Source organism: Hemitrygon akajei, chromosome 16 (genome assembly GCF_048418815.1).
Source record: "Hemitrygon akajei chromosome 16, sHemAka1.3, whole genome shotgun sequence".
NCBI lineage: Eukaryota > Metazoa > Chordata > Chondrichthyes > Myliobatiformes > Dasyatidae > Hemitrygon > Hemitrygon akajei.
In genome coordinates, this window is record NC_133139.1 from 53,832,026 (window position 1) to 53,851,514 (window position 19,489).

Here is a 19,489-nt window from a genome sequence, read left to right on the forward strand (position 1 = left end):
TTCCACCTCTCCCAGCTCCTTTCTTTGACTTCTCACCTTTTCTCTCCAGTTCTGATGAAGAGTCTCAGCCTGAAACAATGACTGTTTCCATAGATGCTGACTGGCCTGCTGAGTTCCTCCAGCATTTTGCGTGTGTTCCTTAAAAGGAACTAAATCTTTCTGACACAGAAGTTTTAATTTACCACATGAAACAACAAACAACTGCAATCTTACAGTCTTATGCTTTCTATAAATACTGTCATAGCTCTCAGCAGTTTGCACAACACTCGACCTATTATCCTTCCAATTACCTGAACTTATCCTCTCACCACCCCTGAGTTGGTTTGACTCCAGTGCTGGTCCCACATTTGCACTTCTGATCTGTATCCTCACTCTCCACACGACCACATGTATGATCAATTCCACTGCTTACTAAGTCCACTCTTGAACAACACACACAAAATGCTGGAGAAACTCAGCAGGTTAGGGAGTATCGATGGAGAGATGTTTCAGGTCGAGACCCTTCATCGAGACTGGAAAAGGGGTCAGAAGCCAGGATGAGGTGGGTGGGGATGGGGGAGAATACAAGCTAGCGGGTGATAGTGAGTTCAGGTGGAGGGAAAGGTGGGTGGGTGGGATGATGTGAGAAGCTGGGAGGTAATAGATGGAGGAGGTAAATGGCTTAAGAAGCTCTTTAAAACTCTTAACCCCTCTTGCTTCTACGTTATTATGCATACAGTTTTATATAATGTATGCAGCCTAGGCTGCTGGTCTCTGATGTGATCAAGCTAGTCATGGCTGATCTAAGACTGAACACAAGAAGTTATTACCTGGTGCTCTGGCATAGTTGTATTTTTTGAGACCTATTAGGCATCTGGGGTTGGAGGATATATGACGAGAGGGTAGTGAGCCACCTGCAGGGCATGGGGTGATGTTTCTTCCACAGCTTCACTGCCTGTACTTCTACAACGTAACTGCTGAGAAGCTGCAGGAAGTGAGCAGACAGCCTGAATAACAGTGGTAAGAGGGGAAAAACTGCTGGAGTAGTCAGATTTGGAGGAACATAGGTGTCAAAGTTTCAGGGCAAGACCCTTTATTTGGACAGTAGCAAGTACCTGTAGAGAATTCAGGACTTCCAAAAGCTGTAGGTGTAGGGAGGTATGTTGTAATGAAAAGTTATCAACCTGAAACATGAACTCTGCTTCACTCTGCCAGAGTGTTCTTTCCAACATGTTCTGTTTATTTGCTGGACCTCTATCACTGCGTGAGTTGCTCACAAAAGTGTTCTGGATTGTCAGCCTGGCTCTCCTTTCAAAATTATAGCAGTATGGAACCTGGGAAAGGATGCATTGTGTGCATGTTGTAATAGTATCTCATTGTTTGTCCAGGCTATGCTTACAGTAGGGAATTAATTCAATCTCTTTTTTTTATTGTAACCAATCCTGCCAGAATGGGAGATAAGGCACTGACTACTTTCCATGAAGTCTTTCATCCGGCTTTGGAAGAAATCTTTTGTTTTTAAATTGGGAGAGGCAATCCTACATTGGCTGCATGAGCAGAGGGGGTGTGGCATGGAATAGTTTGCCCAGGTGAAGCTGGGCTTCTCTCATCCATTTCTGTCTGTGCAATCTGTGTGTGAATGATTCCATTATTGGGTGTAAATAGGTGGTGTGGGCTGATGGGGTTACTGTGCTGTGTCTCTAAATTAAAATAAATGATTATTAAAACACACTCACACACCACTAGCTCCTCATTGGTAGTAATATTTGGATTAAGCCATAAAACACTGGAGTAGAATTAGGTCATCCGACCAATTGAGTCTGCTCTGCCATTTCTGATTTATTTCCCTCTCAACCCCATTCTCTTGCCTTCTCCCCATAACCCTTTACACCCCAATTTATCAGAAATCTATCAACCTCCGCCTTAAATAATACTCAATGCCCACAGTCCACAGCTGGCTGTGGCAATTAATTCCACAGACACACGAAGCTCTGGCTAAAGAAATTCCTCCTTATCTCCATTCCAAGTGGACATCTCTCTATTCTGAAGTTGTGCCCTCTGGTCCTAGACTCGCCCACTATAGGAAATATCCTCTCCACATCCACTTGATATAGACCTTTCAACATTTGATAAGTTTCAATGAGATCTCCCCTCAATCTTCTAAATTCCAGCGAGTGCAGGCCCAGAGCCATCAAAAGCTCCTCACATGATAAGCCCCTCAATCCCATAATCATTTTTGTGAACCTCCTTTGACTCCACTTGAATGCCATCACATCCTTTCTTAGATAAGGAGCCTAAAACTGCTCACAATACTCCAAGTGAGGCCTCACCAGTGCCTTATAAAGCCTCAACATTATATCCTTGATTATATATTTTAGTCCTCTCAAAATGATTCCTAACATCGTATTTGTTTTCCTTGCCACCTACTCAACCTGCAAATTAACCTTCAGTGGATTCTGCACAAGGACTCCCAAGTCCCTTTACATCTCTGATTTGAATTTTCTCCCCATTTAGAAAATAATCTATGCTTTTTTTCCTTCTACCACAGTGCATGACCATACAATTTCCAACACTGTATTCCATTTGCCACTCTTTGCCCATTCTCCTAATCTGTCTACGTTTTTGCACTCCCTGTTTCAACAACACTACCTGCCCCTCTACCTGTCTTCATATCGTCTACAAACTTGGTCACAATGCCATTAATTCCGTCACTCAAATCATTGACATGCGTATAATGTGAAAAAAAGCAGAACCTACACAATTCCCTGAAGAACAGCATTAGTCATCAGCAGCAGAAAAGGCTCCTTTTATTCCCATTCACTGCCTCCTGCCAATCAGCCAATGTATTATCCATGTTAGTATCTTTCCTGTAATACCATGGCTCTTATCTTACTAAACAGCCCTTGTCCAAGGCCTTCTGAAAATCCAAGTACACAACATCTCCTTTGTCTATCCTGCTTGTTATTTCCTCCAAGAGTTCCAACAGATTTGTTAGGTAAGATTTTTCTTTCGGGAAACCATGCTGATGTTGGTTCATTTTATCACGCGTCTCCAAGTTCCCCAAAACCTTAGCCTTAACAATCAACTCCAACATCTTCCCAACCACTTAAGTCAGGCTAACTGGCCTATAATTTTCTTTCTTCTACCTCCCTCCTTTCTTGAATTGTGGAGTGCCATTTGCAATTTTCTAGTCCTCTGGACCCATGCTCCAGAATCTACTGATTCTTGAAAGATCATTACTCATGCCTCCATAATCTCTTCAGCTGCCTCTTTCAGAACCCTCGGGTGTAGTCTATCTGGTCCAAGTGACTTACCTACCTTCAGACCTTTCAGCTTCCTAAACAACTTCTCCCTAGTAATAGCAACTGCACTCACTTCTGTCCCGGGCACTCTCGAACTTCTGGCATACTTTCTGTGTCTTTTGTAGTGGGGACTGATGCAAAATACTTATTCAGTTCATCTGCCATTTCCTTAACACCCATTTTAACCTCTCCAGCATCATTTTCCAATGATCTGATATCTACTCATCTCTCTTTTAACCATTACATCTTTGAAAAAAGACTTTTAGTATCCTCTTTGATATTATTGGCTAGCTTATCTTAATTTTTGAACCTTCTTGTTCGTTATGGTTTTTTTTAGTTGCCTTCTGTTCATTTTTAAAAGCTTCCCAATCTCCTAACATCCCACTAACTTTTGCTCTATTATATGCACTTCCTTTGCTTTTGTGTTGGCTTTGACTTCTCCTGATTGCAATAGTTCTATCTTCCTGCCTTTAGAATACTTTTTTTGGGGTGCATTTATCCTGCACCTTCCAAATTGCTCCCAGAAACCCCAGCCATTGCTACTCTACTCTCATCCCTGCTAGTATCCTCTTCCAATCAATTTTGGTTAATTTACCTCTTAGGCCTTTGTAATTTCTCTTATGCACTGAGATAATGATACATATGATGATCACTCACTCTGAAGGGTTCCTTTACCTGAAGCTCCCTAATCAAAGCTGGTTCATTACACAACACCCAATCCAGAATAGCTCATTCCCAAGTACACTTAATCACAAGCTGCTTGAAAAAACCATCTCATAGGCACTCTACAAATTCTCTCTCTTGGGATCCTTCCTGAGACACCACTCCCTGAAGATTTTCTGGGTACTTTGTAGGCTAATACCCAAGATGGAGCTGACTAGATTTACAACCCTCTGCAGCTTCTTTCAGTCCTGTGCAGGAGCCCCTTCATACCAGACAGTGATGCAGCCTGTCAGAATGCTCTCCACAGTACATCTATAGAAGTATTTGTTGACATGCCAAATCTCTTCAAACTCCTAATGAAGTATAACCACTGTCTTGCCTTCTTTATAACTACATCAATATGTTGGGACCAGGTTAGATCCTCAGAGATCTTGACACCCAGAACTTGAAACTGCTCACTCTCTCCCCTTCTGATCCCTCTTTGAGGATTGGTATGTGTTCCTTCGTTTTACCCTTCCTGAAGTCCACAATGAGCTCCTTCATCTTACTGACATTGAGTGCCAAGTTGTTGCTGTGGCACCATTTCACTAGTTGGCATTTATCACTCTTGTATGCCTTCTTATCACCACCTGAGATTCTACTAACAATGGTTGTATTGTCAGCAAATTTATAGATGGTATTTGAGCTATGCCCAGCCACACAGTCATATGTATATAGAGAGTAGAGCAGTGGGCTAAGCACATACCCCTGAGGTGCACCAGTGTTGATCGTCAGCGAAGAGGATGTGTTATCACCAATCTGCACAGATTGTGGTCTTCCAGTTAGGAAGTCAAAGATCCAATTGCAGAGGGAGGTACAGAGGCCCAGGTTCTGTAACTTCTCAATCAGGATTGTGGAAATTATGGTATTAAATGTTGAGCTATTGTCAATGAACAACATCCTGATATAGGTGTTTGTGTTGTCCAGGTGGTCTAAAGACATATGGAGAGCCATTGAGACTGTATCTGCCGTTGACCTATTGTAGCAATAGGCAAATTGCAATGGGTCCAGGTCCTTGCTGAGGCGGGAGTTCAGACTAGTCATGACCAACCTCTCAAAGCATTTCATCACTGTAGATTTCATCGGAGGTGTGGGTAACAGAGCAGAGTGAGACAGAGTAGGAAGGCTTTGCTCAATGGGTCTTCGGCTATAACAGGTCGAGGTGAGATAGGTTGCCTGTGTAGAATGCAGACAGGAAGTATGTGTGTGAGACCGGTGTTCTGTGCTCAGTGTCAGATGTGGGAAGACCTACAGCCTCCCAGCCTCCTGGACAGCCATATCTACACCAGGTGCATCGAGCTGCAGCTCCTTAGGGACCATGTTAGGGAACTGGAGATGCAGCTCGATGACCTTCATCTGATCAGGGAGAGTGAGGAGGTGATAGATAGGAGCTATAGGCTGGTAGTCACACCGGGGTCTTGGGAGACAGATAAGTGGGTAACAGCCAGGAGAGGGAAGGGCAAGAGTCAGATGCTAGAGAGAACCCCTGTGGCTGTCCCCCTGAACAAGAAGTACTCCTGTTTGAATACTGTTGGAGGGGGGGGGGGGGGTTGGTCGATGGCCTATCTGGGGGAAGACACAGTGGCTGTGCCTCTGGCACAGAGAGTGACCCAGTGGCTCAGAAGGGTAGGGAAAGGAAGAGGATGGCAGCAGTGATAGGGGACTCTATAGTTAGGGGGTCAGACAGGCGATTCTGTGGATGCAGGAAAGAAACATGGATGGTAGTTTGCCTCCCAGGTGCCAGGGTCCAGGATGTTTCTGATCACATGCATGATATCCTGAAGTGGGAAGGAGAACAGCCAGAGGTCATGGTACATATTGGTACCAACGATATTGGTAGGAAAAGGGACTACAGGGAGTTAGGAAGCAAGTTGAGAAGCAGGACCTCAAAGGTAATAATCTCAGGATTACTGCCTATGCCATGTGACAGTGAGAATAGGAATAGAATGAGGTGGAGGATAAATGTGTGGCTGAGGCATTGGAGCAGGGGGCAGGGATTCAGATTTCTGGATCATTGGGACCTCTTTTGGGGCTGGTGTGACCTGTATAAAAAGGACTGGTTGCAATTGAATCCCAGGGGGATTAATATCCTGGCAGGGAGGTTTGCTAAGCCTACTGGGGAGAATTTAATCTAGAATTGCTGGGGGGTGGGAACCGAACTGAAAAGACGGAGGAAGAGGTGGTTGGCTCACAAATAGAGAAAGCTTGGAGACAGTGCAAGAGGGAGGATAGGCGGGTGATAGAGAAGGGATGATAGACCGATGGTTTGAGATGTGTCTATTTTAACACAAGGAGTATTATGAACAAAGCGAATGAGCTTAAAGTGTGGATCAATACTTGGATGTTGTGGCCATTGCAGAGACTTGCACAGCTCAGGGGCAGGAATGGTTACTTCGAATGCCAGGCTTTAGATGTTTCAGAAAGTACAGGGAGGGAGGTAAAAGAGGTGGGGGCGTGGCACTGTGGATCAGAGACAGTGTCATGGCTGCAGAAAAGGAGGAAGTCATAGAGGGGTTGTCTATGGAGTCTCTGTGGGTGGAAGTTAGGAATAGGAAGGGGTCAATAACTCTACTGTGTGTTTTTTATAGACCACCCAATAGTAACAGGGACATTGAGAAGCAGATAGAAAAACAGATTCTGGAAAGGTTAATAATAGCAGGGTTGTCGCAGCGGGAGATTTTAATTTCCCAAATATTGATTGGCATCTCCCTAGAGCGAGGGGTTTAGATGGGGTGGAGTTTGTTAGGTGTGTTCAGGAAGGTTCCTTGACACAACATGTAGATAAGCCTTCAAGAGGAGAGACTGTACTTGCTCTGGTATTGGGAAATGAACCAGGTCAGGTGTCAGAATTCTCAGTGGGAGAACATTTTGGAGATAGTGATCACAATTCTATCTCCTTTACCATAGCACTGGAGAGGGATAGGAACAGACAAGTTAGGAAAGCATTTAATTGGAGTAAGGGGAAATATGAGGCTATCAGGCAGGAACTTGGAAGCATAAATTGGGAACAAATGTTCTCAGGGAAATGTATGGCAGAAATGTGGCAAATGCTCAGGCGATATTTGCATGGAGTTCTGCAGAGGAACATTCCAATGAGACAGGGAGAGGATGGTAAGGTACAGAAACCATGGTGTACAAGTGCTATTGTAAATGTAGTCAAGAAGAAAAGCTTACAAAAGGTTCAAAAAACTAGGTAGTGATTGTGATCTAGAAGATAATAAGGCTAGCAGGAAGGAGCTTAAGAATGAAATTAGGAGAGCCAGAAGGGGCCATGAGAAGGCCTTTGCAGACAGGATTAAGGCATTCTACAAGTATGTGAAGAGCAAGAGGATAAGATGTGAGAGGATAGGACCAATCAAGTGTGACAGTGGAAAAGTGTATGGAACCGGAGGAGATACCAGAGGTACTTAAAAAGTACTTTGCTACAGTATTCACTATGGAAAAGGATCTTGGTGATTGTAGGGATGACTTACAGCGGTCTAAAAAGCTTGAGCATATAAATATTGAGAAAGAGGATGTGCTGGAGCTTCTGGAAAGCATCAAGTTGGATAAGTCACCAGGACCAGACGAGATATACCCCAAGCTACTGTGGGAGGTGAGGCAGGTGATTGCTGAGCCTCTGGCAGTGATCTTTGCATCATCAATGGGGATGGGAGAGGTTCTGGAAGAGGGAGTTGCAAATGCTGTTCCCTTATTCAAAAATGGGAGTAGAGATTATAAACCAGGTAATTATAGACCAGTGAGTCTTAATTCAGTGGTTGGTAAGTTGATGGAGAAGATCCTGAAAGGCAGGAGTTATGAACATTTGGAAAGGCATAATATGATTCAGCATGGCTTTGTGAAAGGCAAGCCGTGCCTTATGAGTCTGGTTGAATTTTTTGAGGATGTGACTAAACACATTGATGAAGTAGATGTAGTGTATATGGATTTCAGCAAGGCACTTGATAAGGTACCCATGCAAGGCTTATTCAGAAAGTAAGGAGGCATGGGATCCAAGGGGACATTGCTTTGTGGATCCAGAATTGGCTTACCCACAGAAGGCAAAGAATGGTTGTAAATGGGTCATATTCTGCATGGAGGTCAGTAACCAGTGGTGTGTCTCAGGTATCTGTTCTGGGACCCCTACTCTTCATGATTTTTATAAATGACCTGGATGAGGAAGTAGAGGGATGGGTTGGTAAATTTGCTGATGACACATAGGTTGTCAAATGTTACAATGGGGCATTGATAGGATGCAAAACTGGGTAGAGAAGTGGCAGATGGAGTTCAACCCAAATAAGTGTGAGGTGGTTCATTTTGGTAGGTCAAATATGATGGAAGAATATAGTATTAATAGTAAGACACTTGGCTGTGTGGAGGATCAGAGGGATCTTGGGGTCCGAGTCCATAAGACACTCAAAGCTGCTGCGCAGGTTGACTCTGTGGTTAAGAAGGCATATGGTGCATTGACCTTCATCAATTGTGGGATTGAGTTTTGGAGCCGAGAGGCAATGTTGCAGCTACATAGGACCCTGGTCAGACCCCACTTGGAGTACTGTACTCAGTTCTGGTCGCCTGACTACAGGAAGGTTGTGGAAACCATAGAAAGGGTGCAGAGGAGATTTGCAAGAATGTTGCCTGGATTGGGGAGCATGCCTTATGAGAATAGGTTGAGTGAACTCAGCCTTTTTTTCCTTGGAGCGAGGGAGGATGAGAGCTGACCTGATCGAGGTGTATAAGATGGTGAGAGGCATTGATTGTGTGGATAGTCAGAGGCAGGGCTGAAATGGCTAGCATGAGAGGGCATAGTTTTAAGGTGCTTGGAAGTAGGTACAGAAGAGATGTCAGGGTTAAGTTTTTTCACGGAGAGTGGTGAATGCGTGGAATGGGCTGCTGGCGATGGTGGTGGAGGCGGATATGATAGGGTATTTTAAGAGGCTCCTGGATAGGTACATAGAGCTTAGAAAATAGAGGGCTATGGGTAAACCGAGGTAATTGCTAAGGTAAGGACATGTTTGGCACAGCTTTGTGGGCTGAAGGGCCTGTATTGTGCGGTAGGTTTTCTGTGTTTCTATGTGAGTACTACCAGTCCATTAAGAACAAACTTAATGGACCAAACGGCTGAATTCTGCTTCTATATCTTATGGTTTTTGATATGTAGCTGCTGTGATAATGAAGAAAATGTGTCGTCACCACTCTGACCACAGGTTTTCACATACAACAGTGATAATGACCAGCTTCCCACCTTTTATGTCTTTAGCCTTGTCTACATAAGTCTGATGGTTGCTGTGTGATACCCATTCCTGCAGTGTTCATGGAGGTGGGACAGTTCAGGAGCACTTAAGGAGGAGGTTCTTGCATGGCTAAAATGGTCTGGCAGAAGTGTGGGTTTCTCAGAGAACATCTGTAAACTACCACCCTCTGCCTCCCATCACCAAAGCAATTTTGGGCCCAATTTGCCAACACACCTCTCTTCCCTTGTGCCTTAACCTCAGTACTAGTCTGTCATGTGGAATCTTACTGAAAGTCTTACTTAAATCTATTAAACTGTGTCCACAGTGCTACCTTCATTGATTTTCTTAGCTCCCTCCTCAAATTCAGCCAGATTTGTGATAAAGGATTTCTCCTACACATAACCATGCTGACTCTTTCAATATCTGTTCTTCCTCATTAACATTAGTGGTGAATTTTGAGATTGTTCAAGTGGATTCCCCGGTGTGAGTTCTGTGGGACAATTACCACTTCATGCTTTTCCACTGTACATGCTGAGGGTAACTTTTAAGCAATCAACTGAGAATTTATGTCTTCAGTGTCTGAAGTTGTACTTCCTTACATATCTGGAGAAGGATACTTATGTGAGAATACTGTTCTTGAATTACAGTTCAGCATTCCACACCATAATTCCATCCAGGCTCAACATGAAGCTCAAGAGACCTCGGCCTTGACCCTGTCCTATGTAGCTGGATCCTGGACATCTTGTCAGATCACCAGCAGGTTGTAAGAGTGGACTCACTCACCTTTGCCTCTCAATACAGGAGCCCCTCAGGGCTGCGTTCTGAGTCCCCTCTTTTACTCCGTGTACCCATGACTGTATCGCTACCTACAGCCCCAATCTGCTAATTAAATTTGCCAACAACACTACAGTGATTGGCCTTTTCTCAAACAATAACAAGGTGGCCTACAGGGAAGAAGTCATCTCTCTGACACAGTGGTGTCAAGAAAACAATCTCTCCCTCAATGTTACAAAAACAAAGGAGCTGGTTGTGGATTACGGGAGGAATGGAGACCGGCTAACCCCTATTGACATCAATGGATCTGGGGTTGAGAGGGTAAACAGCTTCAAGTTCCTCGGTATCCACAACACCAAGGACCTCACATGGTTTATACACGCCAGCTGTGTGGTGAAAAAGGCACTATAGCACCCCTTTTCACCTCAGATGGTTGAGTAAGTTTAGTATGGGCCCCCAAATCCTACTCTAATGGCACACCACACAACCTCACTTCCCTCACCACCCACCCCTACTCATACCTAAACCCTACCATCTTACCCCAACCACTAACACCACCAACCTGAGTTTCCATCCCTAACACTCCTAACTCCCCATTACCACCCCCAATTCCTCAGGCATCCATCACCTCCTACCCATTTCCTCACACACTGACAATCCCCCTACCCTATTCATCAAACAGCACCATTCCCCACCCAACCTCCAGTCACACTTTCAGATTTGCTGCCCCCGACTGCTGCAGTGAGGAATGGGAAACTGTTCTCTGACACCATCCACCCACCGCCACTCCCCAGGCCCATTCCCCTCCGTTTAAGGTGGAATCCGGAGTGACGTCCTCTCCCACACTACTCGGGGCAGAAATCAAAGCGGAAAACCGCTGAGCGCAATAGAAATCGTCAGCGGATTAGACAGCGCATATGGCGGGAGATTCGGGGTGTTGTTCCCGTCACTCACCTCACCTCCTCTCTCCAGGCTGACCTGCTAAGTCTCTGCTCTCCATTCACAATTTATGTTAAATTCCGCAATATTCAGTAGACGGAAAATGGGAGCGAGCCACCAGCCTTCCCTGGGGGAGGGGGGGGTGTTCTGTGTCCCGGTCTCTCTCTTCCCATTCCCAAACTCTCCAGGATCTACCCCCCCCCCCCCACCCCCAAGGATCCCGGGTCTCTCTTCTTCACCTTCTTCACCATCCCTTGGGTCTCGGGTCTCTATCCTCACCCATCCGGGTTCCAGGTCTTTCTTTCCCCCTACCAGGTCACCGGGACCCTCTCCACTCGGATCGTGGGTCTCTCAACCCCCATTCCCACGGGTATCAGGTCTCTGTCTCCCTGTATCATCTCTCCCCCCCCCGGTATCTCTCTATCCCCCACAACACCCAGGTTCCGGAACACTCTCCCAATCTATCCTCCCGGGGTCCTGAGTCTCTCTTTCCCCACTCCCCCCAGATCCCGGGTCTCTCCTCTCCCCCCCCCCCCCCAGGGCCCTGGGTGTCTCTTCTCCTCGGGTCCCGGGTGTGAACTAGCCCCGTTGCGGAGGGGAGGGGGGTGTCTCGGACTGAGGCTCCCGGCTCTGTATGATCCCCGTCCCGTACGCGATCCAGCCTTCCTGGAAGCGGATGGACCTCGCCCTCGCCGAGGCTGATGGGTGTGGTCCGGCCGCGCTCATGGACTCTGGACATTGCGGCGGCGTCAGACTGCGAGTAGGCCGGCCGTCCTTGCCGAGCAGAAATCCAGCCAGATGCGTAAGTGTCCGGGGGTGGAGGGGGAGCGGGGGCACAGGGTCCGGAGTAAGAGCGAACACTGTCCATTTCCAGCGTTGATCGGTAAACAACCAGTCCCACTTGTTTAACCGCGCGTGTGAAGCAAAGAGCGGACCAAAAGCTTCCCCTCCCTCCGATAGAGAGACCCTGACCGCCTCCACCGCAGGCGCTGCCTGACGCGCTGAGCGTTCTTAAAGCAGAGTTACATCGTGCTCTGGGCTTGTGCTGTTGTTGCCTCTCTTCCTTCCGAGTATCAAGCTAGTGATGGCAAGGAGTGTGCTGAAATTGTAACACAGGATTGATCAGTTGACTCCTGGAAATGTTCCAGCAAATACAGAAATTCAGGCGGATTTCTGAAAGGAAAAACGTCTTTGTCATACTTGCTGGAGTTGCATGGGGATGTGATGGTCAGAGAGAGAAGACCATCTTCACTGTGGGTGTAGTGTATGAAAACTGTACAGTCCCAGGCAGAGCCTGTGGGTGCCCGGGGCTGATGCACCGCTTGGATGGAGAAGTGGTTGATATCGGGATACCTAGGGTTGTGAAAGAGGTAGCATTAGAGATTGTGGCGGCATTAGAAATGATCTTCCAAAAATCATTGGTGCCAGAGGACTGAAAAATTGTAAATGTCACTCCACTCTTTAGGAAAGGAGGAAGGTAGCAAAAAGGAAATTATAGACCAGTCAGCCTGACCTCAGTGGTTGGGAAGATATTAGAGTCAATTGGTAAGGATGAGATGGTGGAGTACTTGGTGACACAGGACAAGATAGGACAAAGTTAGCTTGGTTTCCTTTTGGGAAAATCCTGCCTGACAAACTTGTTGGTATTCTTTGAGATTACTAGTAGGATAGATAAAGGGGATGCAGTGGATGCTGTATATTTGAACTTTAAGAAGGCCTTTGACAAGGTGCCACACATGAGGCTACTTACCAAGTTAAGAGCCCATTGTATTACAGGAAAATTACTAAGATGGTTAGATCATTGGCTGATTGGCCGAGTGGGAATAAAAGGATCCTTTCCTGGTTGGCTGCCAGTGACTAGTGGTGTTCCACAGGGGTCAGTGTTGGGACCACTTCTTTTTATACTGTATATCAATGATTTATATGATGCAATAGATGGCTTAGTTGCCAAGTCTGCAGATGATACAAAGACTTGTGGAGGGGCAGGTACTGTAGAGGAAACAGGCAGGATACAGACGGACAGACACATTAGGAAAATAGGCAAGAAAGTGGCAAATGAAATATAATGTTGGAAAATGCATGGTCATGCACTTTGGTAGTAGAAATAAATGTGGAGACTATTTTCCAAATGGGGAGAAAATCCAAAAATATGAGATGCAAAGGGACCTGGGAGTCCTGGTGCAGAACACCCTAAAGGTTAACTTGCAGGTTGAGTCAGTAGTGAGGAAGGCAACTGCAATGTAAGCATTCATTTCAAGAGGTCTAGAATACAAGAGAAGGGATGTGATGCCTCACCTTGAGTATTGTGAACAGTTTTGGGCTCCTCATCTTAGAAAAGATATGCTGGCATTGGAGAGGGTCCAGAGGAGGTTCACAAGGATAATTCCAGGAATGAAATGGTTATCATACAAGGAACGTTTGATGGCTCTGGGTCTGTACTTGCTGGAATTTAGAAGGATGGTGGGGGGGGGGGGGGGGTTCTCATTGAAACCTTTTGAATGCTGAAAGGCCTAGACAGAGTAGATGTGGAAAGGATGTTTCCCATGGTGGGAGAGTCTAGGGCAAGAGGGCAGAGCCTCAGAACAGAGGGATGTCCATTCAAAACAGAGATGCAGAGAAATTTCTTTAGCCAGAGTGTGGTGAATTTGCGGAATTTATTGCCACATGCAGATGTGGGTGTATTTAAGGCAAAGATTGATAAGTTCTTGATTGGACATGGCATCAAAGGTTACGGGGAGAGAGCAAGAGCAAGTCTTTACCATCTACACCTCGACCATGCGTCCATGTGTTCCTCCCCACTAATCTCCCTTCTGGCACATGCCACATCTCTTCCCTCACCACCATTCAGGGCCCCAAACAGTTCTTCCAGGTGAGGTAACACTTTACCTGCAACTCTGTTGGGATAGTGTACTGTATCCAGTGTTCCTGGTGTGGCCTCCTCTACCCTGGTGAGACGTGACGTAGATTGAAGGACCACTTTGTCGAGCAGTTAAGCTCCATTGCAAAAAGCATAATTTCCTGGTGGCCAACCACTTCAATTCTTATCCCCATTCCCATTTGGCATTTCAGTTCATGCCCTCCTTTTCTGCCACGATGAATCCATTCTCAGGTTGTAGAAGCAACACCTCATATTCTGTCTGGGTAGCCTCCAACCTGATGACATGAACATTGATTTCTCCAGCTTCTGGTAATATTTTCCACTTCCCCTTCCCTCATCTTCAGTTCCCCACTCTGGCCTCTTAAATCTTCTCCTCACCTACCTGACATCTCCTCGGTGTCCCTTCTCCTTCCCTTTCTCCCATTATCCACTGTCCTCTCTTGTGTTTAATCAGCCTGCAGCCTTATGCACCATTTTAAGAGGTCCAATGCAAACCTCATGTGCAGCACATTATCTTCTGTCTGGATCAACCTCTGTCTGGGCAGCTGCTGCTTCATCTGTTGAGTAGTTCCAGAAAACTCTCCCTTTATTACAGATTACTAATAACTGCAGCTTTTTCTTTATTTTGATTTTGTCTTTCATTCTGACATTTCCAAATCATGTTTATTAAAGTACCTGTGAATCACTTTATTGTGCTGATGCTGTTGTATAAACCGGGGTTGCCATTGAACTAGACTTCCCAGGTTGGGTTTTTCTACCACTGTCTCTATGGAGTGTGACAAAGCCCAGTTCATGCCTCAGCTCAGCACTATGTAAAGGGACTTGGGAGTCCTTGTGCAGGATTATCTTGCAGGTTGAGTCCGTGGTAAGGAAAGACTTGGACAGATTAGAAGAATGACCAAAGAAGTGGCAGATGGAATGTAGTGTAGGAAGCTGTATGGTCATGTACTTTGCTAGAAGAAAAGAAAAGATGTTCCCAACTTCTTTTATGCCATGGACCAATACTATTAAGTAAGAGATCTTGGACTCCAGGTTGTGAACCCCTGGTGTAGACTATTTTATAAACTGGAGAAAATTCAAAACTCAGAAAAGAAGTGGCCCCAATATAGACCACTGTTTTAAAAAAAAACACAAGTCACCAGCAGCCAATCAGAATAGGTCCCTTTATTCTGATTCTGCCTCCTGCCAGTCAGTCAATTTTCTATCCATGTTATAATCTGGACCATAAGACATAGGAGCAGAATTAGGTCATTCTATATTTACTGATATATTTTCTCTCTTAACTCCATTCTTCTCCTTCTCTCCATAATCTTTGATGCCCTGATTAATCAGGAACCTATCAACCTCCACTTAAAAATACCCAATAACTTGGCCTGCATAGCTGTCCATGGCAGTGAATTCCACAGATTCACCACCTTCTGGTAAATCTTTCCTATAGTATCACGGGCTCTTATCATGTTGAGCAGCCTCATGTGCGGCATCATGTAAAAATCCTGAAAATCCAAATGAACAACATCCACCAACTCTCCTTTGTCTATCCTGCCTGTTATTTCCTTAAAAAATTCTAACAGATTTGTTGGACTGGATTTTCCCTCAAGAAAACCATACTGATTATGACCTACTTTATCATGTGCCTCCATATATCCAAAACCTCATCCTTAATAATGGACTTCAATATCTTCCCAACCAGTGAGGTCAAGCTAACTAGCCTATAATTTCCTTTCTTCTGCTTCTCTCTCGTCTTAAAGAGTGGAGTGACATTTGCAAATTTCCAGTCCACCAGAACCATTCCAGAATCTAGTAATTCTTGAAAGATCATTACTAATGCCTCCACAATCTCTTCAGCTACCTCTTTCAGAAACCTGGGTTGTAATCGATCTGGTCCTTGTGACTTATCTATCTTCAGACCTTTCAGTTTCCCAAGCATGTTCTCCTTAGTAATAGCATCAACACTCACTTCTGCCCTGACATTCTCGAATATCTGGTATACTGCTAGTGTCTTTCACAGTGAAGACTGATGCAAAATATTTAAGTTCAGCTGTTATTTCTTCACTTCCCCCATCATTCACACCTCTCTCTTTATAGATATGATGACTTTTTGTATTTGATATAATTGGCTAGCTTGCCTTCATATTTCATCTTTTCTCTCATGTGTTTTTTAGTTGCTTTCTGTTAGTTTTTAAAAACTTTACCTTAAGCTGCCTAATCAAATCTGATTCATTATAAAACACCCAGTCTTTCCCCTACAGAGCTCAACTACAAGCTTCTCTAAAAAGACATCTTGTAGGCATTTCCTCTCTTGGGATCCAGTACCTACCTGATTTTGCCTATCTATCTACATATTGAAACCTCCCATGGCTATTGTAGCATTGCCCTCATTGCATGCTTTTTCTGTTTCCAATTGAAATTTATATCTCACATCCTGGGTACTATTTGGAAACCTGTATGTAATTCCCATCAGGATCCTTTTACCCTTGCAGTTTCTTAACTTTACCTACAAAGATTCTACATCTTCCAATCTCATGTCACCTCTTTCTAAGGATTTCACTTCATTTTTTTTTACCAATAGAGTCCTACTTGCCTGTCGGTTTGATACAATGTGTATCTTTGGATGTCAAACTTCCAACTGTAATAGGGAGGAAAAGGCAGGAGGTCCTGAAAACAGGCTACAGGGAGTTAGGAAGGAAGTTGAGAAGTGAGTCCTCAAAGGTAGTAATGTCGGGATTACTGCCTGTGTCACATGACAGTGAGTATAAGAATAGAGTGAGGTGGAAGATAAATGCGTGGATGAGGGATTGAGGCAGAGAACAGGGATACAGATTTCTGGATCATCAGGATCTCTTTTGGGCAGGCGTAACTTGTACAAAAAGGACAGGCTGCACTTGAATCTGAGGGGGACCAATATCCTGGCAGGGAGGTTTGCTAAGACTATAGGGGAGAGTTACAACTAGAATTGCTGGGGGGTGGAAACTGAGCTGAAGAGACGGAGCAAACACGAGGAAATCTGCAGATGCTGGAAATTCAAACAACAACACACACAAAATGCTGGTGGAACACAGCAGGCCAGGCAGCATCTATAGGGAGAAGCACTGTCGACGTTTCGGGACGAGACCCTTCGTCAAGACTTCGTCCACCAGCATTTTGTGTGTGTTGTTGAAGAGACGGAGGAAGGGGTTGTTTGTTCACAAATAGAGAAAGTTTGTAGACAGTGTGAAAGGGAGGATAGGCAGGTGATAGAGAAGGGATGCACTCAGACTGATAGTTTGAGATGTGTCTATTTTAATGCGAGGAGTATTATGAACAAAGCAGATGAGCTTAGAGTGTGGATCGGTACTTGGAGCTATAATGTTGTGGTCATTACAGAGGCAGGAATGGTTACTTAGAGTGTCAGGCTTTAGATGTTTCAGAAAGGACAGGGAGGGAGGTAAAAGTGGTGGGGACGTGGCACTGCTGATCAGAGATAGTGTCACGGCTGAAGAAAAGCAGTAAGTCATGGAGGGATTGTCTACTGAGTCTCTGTGGGTGGAAGATAGGAACAGGAAGGAATCAATAACTCTACTGGGTGTTTTTATAGACCTTCCAATAGTAACAGGGATATCGAGGAGCAGATAGGGAAACAGATTCTGGAAAGGTGTAATAATAACAGGGTTGTCGTGGTGGGAAATTTTAATTTCCCAAATAGTGATTAGCTTCTCCCTAGAGAAAGGGGTTTAGATGGGGTGGAGTTTGTTAGGTGTGTTCAGGAAGGTTTCTTGACACAATAAGTAGATAAATCTACAAGAGGAGAGGCTGTACTTGATCTGGGATTGGGAAATGAACCTGATTAGGTGTTAAATATCTCAGTGGGAGAGAATTTTGGAGATAGTGATCATAATTCTATCTGCTTTACCATAGCATTGGAGTGGGATAGGGACAGACATGTTAGGAAAGCGTTTAATTGGAGTAAGGGGAAATATGAGGCTATCAGGCAGGAACTTGGAAGCATAAATTGGGAGGTGTTCTCAGGGAAATGTACGGCAGAAATGTGGCAAATGTTCAGGGGATATATCTGTGGTGTTCTGCATAGGTACGTTCCAATGAGACAGGGAAAGGATGGTCGAGTACAGGAACCGCAGTGTACAAAGGCTGTTGTAAATATAGTCAAGATGAAAAGAAAAGCTTATAAAAGGTTCAAAAACTAGTTAATGATAGAGATCTAGAAGATTACAAGGCTAGCAGGAAGGAGCTTAAGAATGAAATTAGGAGAGCCAGAAGAGACCATAAGAAGGCCTTGGCAAGCAGGATTAAGGAAAACCCCAAGGCATTCTTCAAGTTTGTGAAGAGCAAGAGGATAGGACCAATCAAATGTGACAGTGGACAAGTGTGTATGGAACCAGCGGAGATATGAATACTTTGCTTTGGTATTCACTACAGAAAAGGATCTTGGCGATTGTAGGGATGACTTACAGCGGACTGCAAAGCTTGGGTATATAGATAGTAAGAAAAAGGATGTGCTGGAGCTTTTGGAAAGCATCAAGTTGTTTAAGTCACAGCGACTGGACGAGTTGTACCTCAGACTACTGTGGGAGGCAAGGGAGCAGATTGCTGAGCTTCTGGCGATGATCTTTGCATCATCAATGCGGATGGGAGAGGTTGTGGAAGATTGGAGGGTTGCAGATGTTGCTCCTTTATTCAAGAAAGGGAGTAGAGATAGCCCAGGAAATTATAAACCAGTGAGTCTTACTTCAGTGGTTGGTAAGTTGATGGAAAAGATCCTGAGAGGCAGGATTTTTGAGCATTTGGAGAGGCATAATATGATTAGGAGTAGTCAGCATGGCTTTGTAAAGGGAAGGTCATGCCTTATGAGCCTGATTGAATTTTTTGAGGATGTGACTAAACACATTGATGAAGGTAGAGCAGTAGATGTAGTGTATATGGATTTCAGCAAGGCATTTGATAAGGTAGCCCTTGCAAGGCTCATTGAGAAAGTAAGGAGGCATGGGATCCAAGGGGACATTGCTTTGTGGATCCAGAACTGGCTTACCCACAGAAGGCAAAGAGTGGTTATAGGTGGGACATATTCTGCATGGAGATCGGTGACCAGCGGTGTGTCTCAGGAATCTGTTCTGGGATCCCTTCTCTTTGTGATTTTTGTAAATGACCTGAATGAGGAAATGGATTGATGGGTTATTAAATTTGCTGATGACAAAGGTTGGGGGTGTTGTGGATAGTGTGGAGGGCTGTCAGAGGTTACAGCGGGACATTGATAGGATGTAAAACTGGGCTGAGAAGTGGCAAATGGAGTTCAACCCAAATAAGTGCGAGGTGGTTCATTTTGTTTGGTCAAATATAATGGAAGAATATAGTATTAATGGTAAGACTCTTGACAGTGTGGAAGATCAGAGGGATCTTGGGGTCCGAGTCCATAGGGAACTCAAAGCTGCTATGCAGGTTGACTCTGTAGTTAAAAAGTCATATGGTGCATTGGCCTTCATCAACCATGGGATTGAGTTTGGGAGCCAAGATGTAATGTTGCAGCTATAGAGGACCCTGGTCAGACCCCACCTGGAGTTTTGTACTCAGTTCTGGTCACCTCACTACAAGAAGGATGTGGAAACCATAGAAAGGGTGCAGAGGAGATTTACAAGGATGTTGCCTGGATTGGGGAGCATACCTTATGAGAATAGCTTGAGTGAATTTGACCTTTTCTCCTTGGAGTGATG

General features: G+C 44.9%; 1 protein-coding gene and 1 long non-coding RNA gene across 5 annotated transcripts in view; one reads left to right on the forward strand and one right to left on the reverse strand.

Moving 5' to 3' along the window:
• The window catches only part of LOC140740055 (uncharacterized), a 60,453-nt gene extending 49,401 nt beyond the window's left edge, over positions 1 to 11,052 (reverse strand). The window contains exon 1 of the long non-coding RNA XR_012101787.1: positions 10,925 to 11,052. This is a non-coding gene — a long non-coding RNA (uncharacterized lncRNA). The remainder of the gene's footprint in view (positions 1 to 10,924) is intronic.
• The window catches only part of LOC140740054 (PALM2-AKAP2 fusion protein-like), a 119,547-nt gene that overhangs the window by 42,198 nt on the left and 57,860 nt on the right, over positions 1 to 19,489 (forward strand). For 2 of the 4 annotated variants that reach the window (XM_073068892.1, XM_073068893.1), the window contains exon 1: positions 11,566 to 11,711. The exons of the other annotated variants lie outside the window; for them this stretch is intronic. In XM_073068892.1, coding sequence (XP_072924993.1) covers positions 11,586 to 11,711 — 126 coding nt within the window. In that variant the 5' untranslated portion in view covers positions 11,566 to 11,585. Of the gene's footprint in view, positions 1 to 11,565; positions 11,712 to 19,489 lie in introns of those variants that run through there. 4 annotated transcript variants of the gene reach the window in all.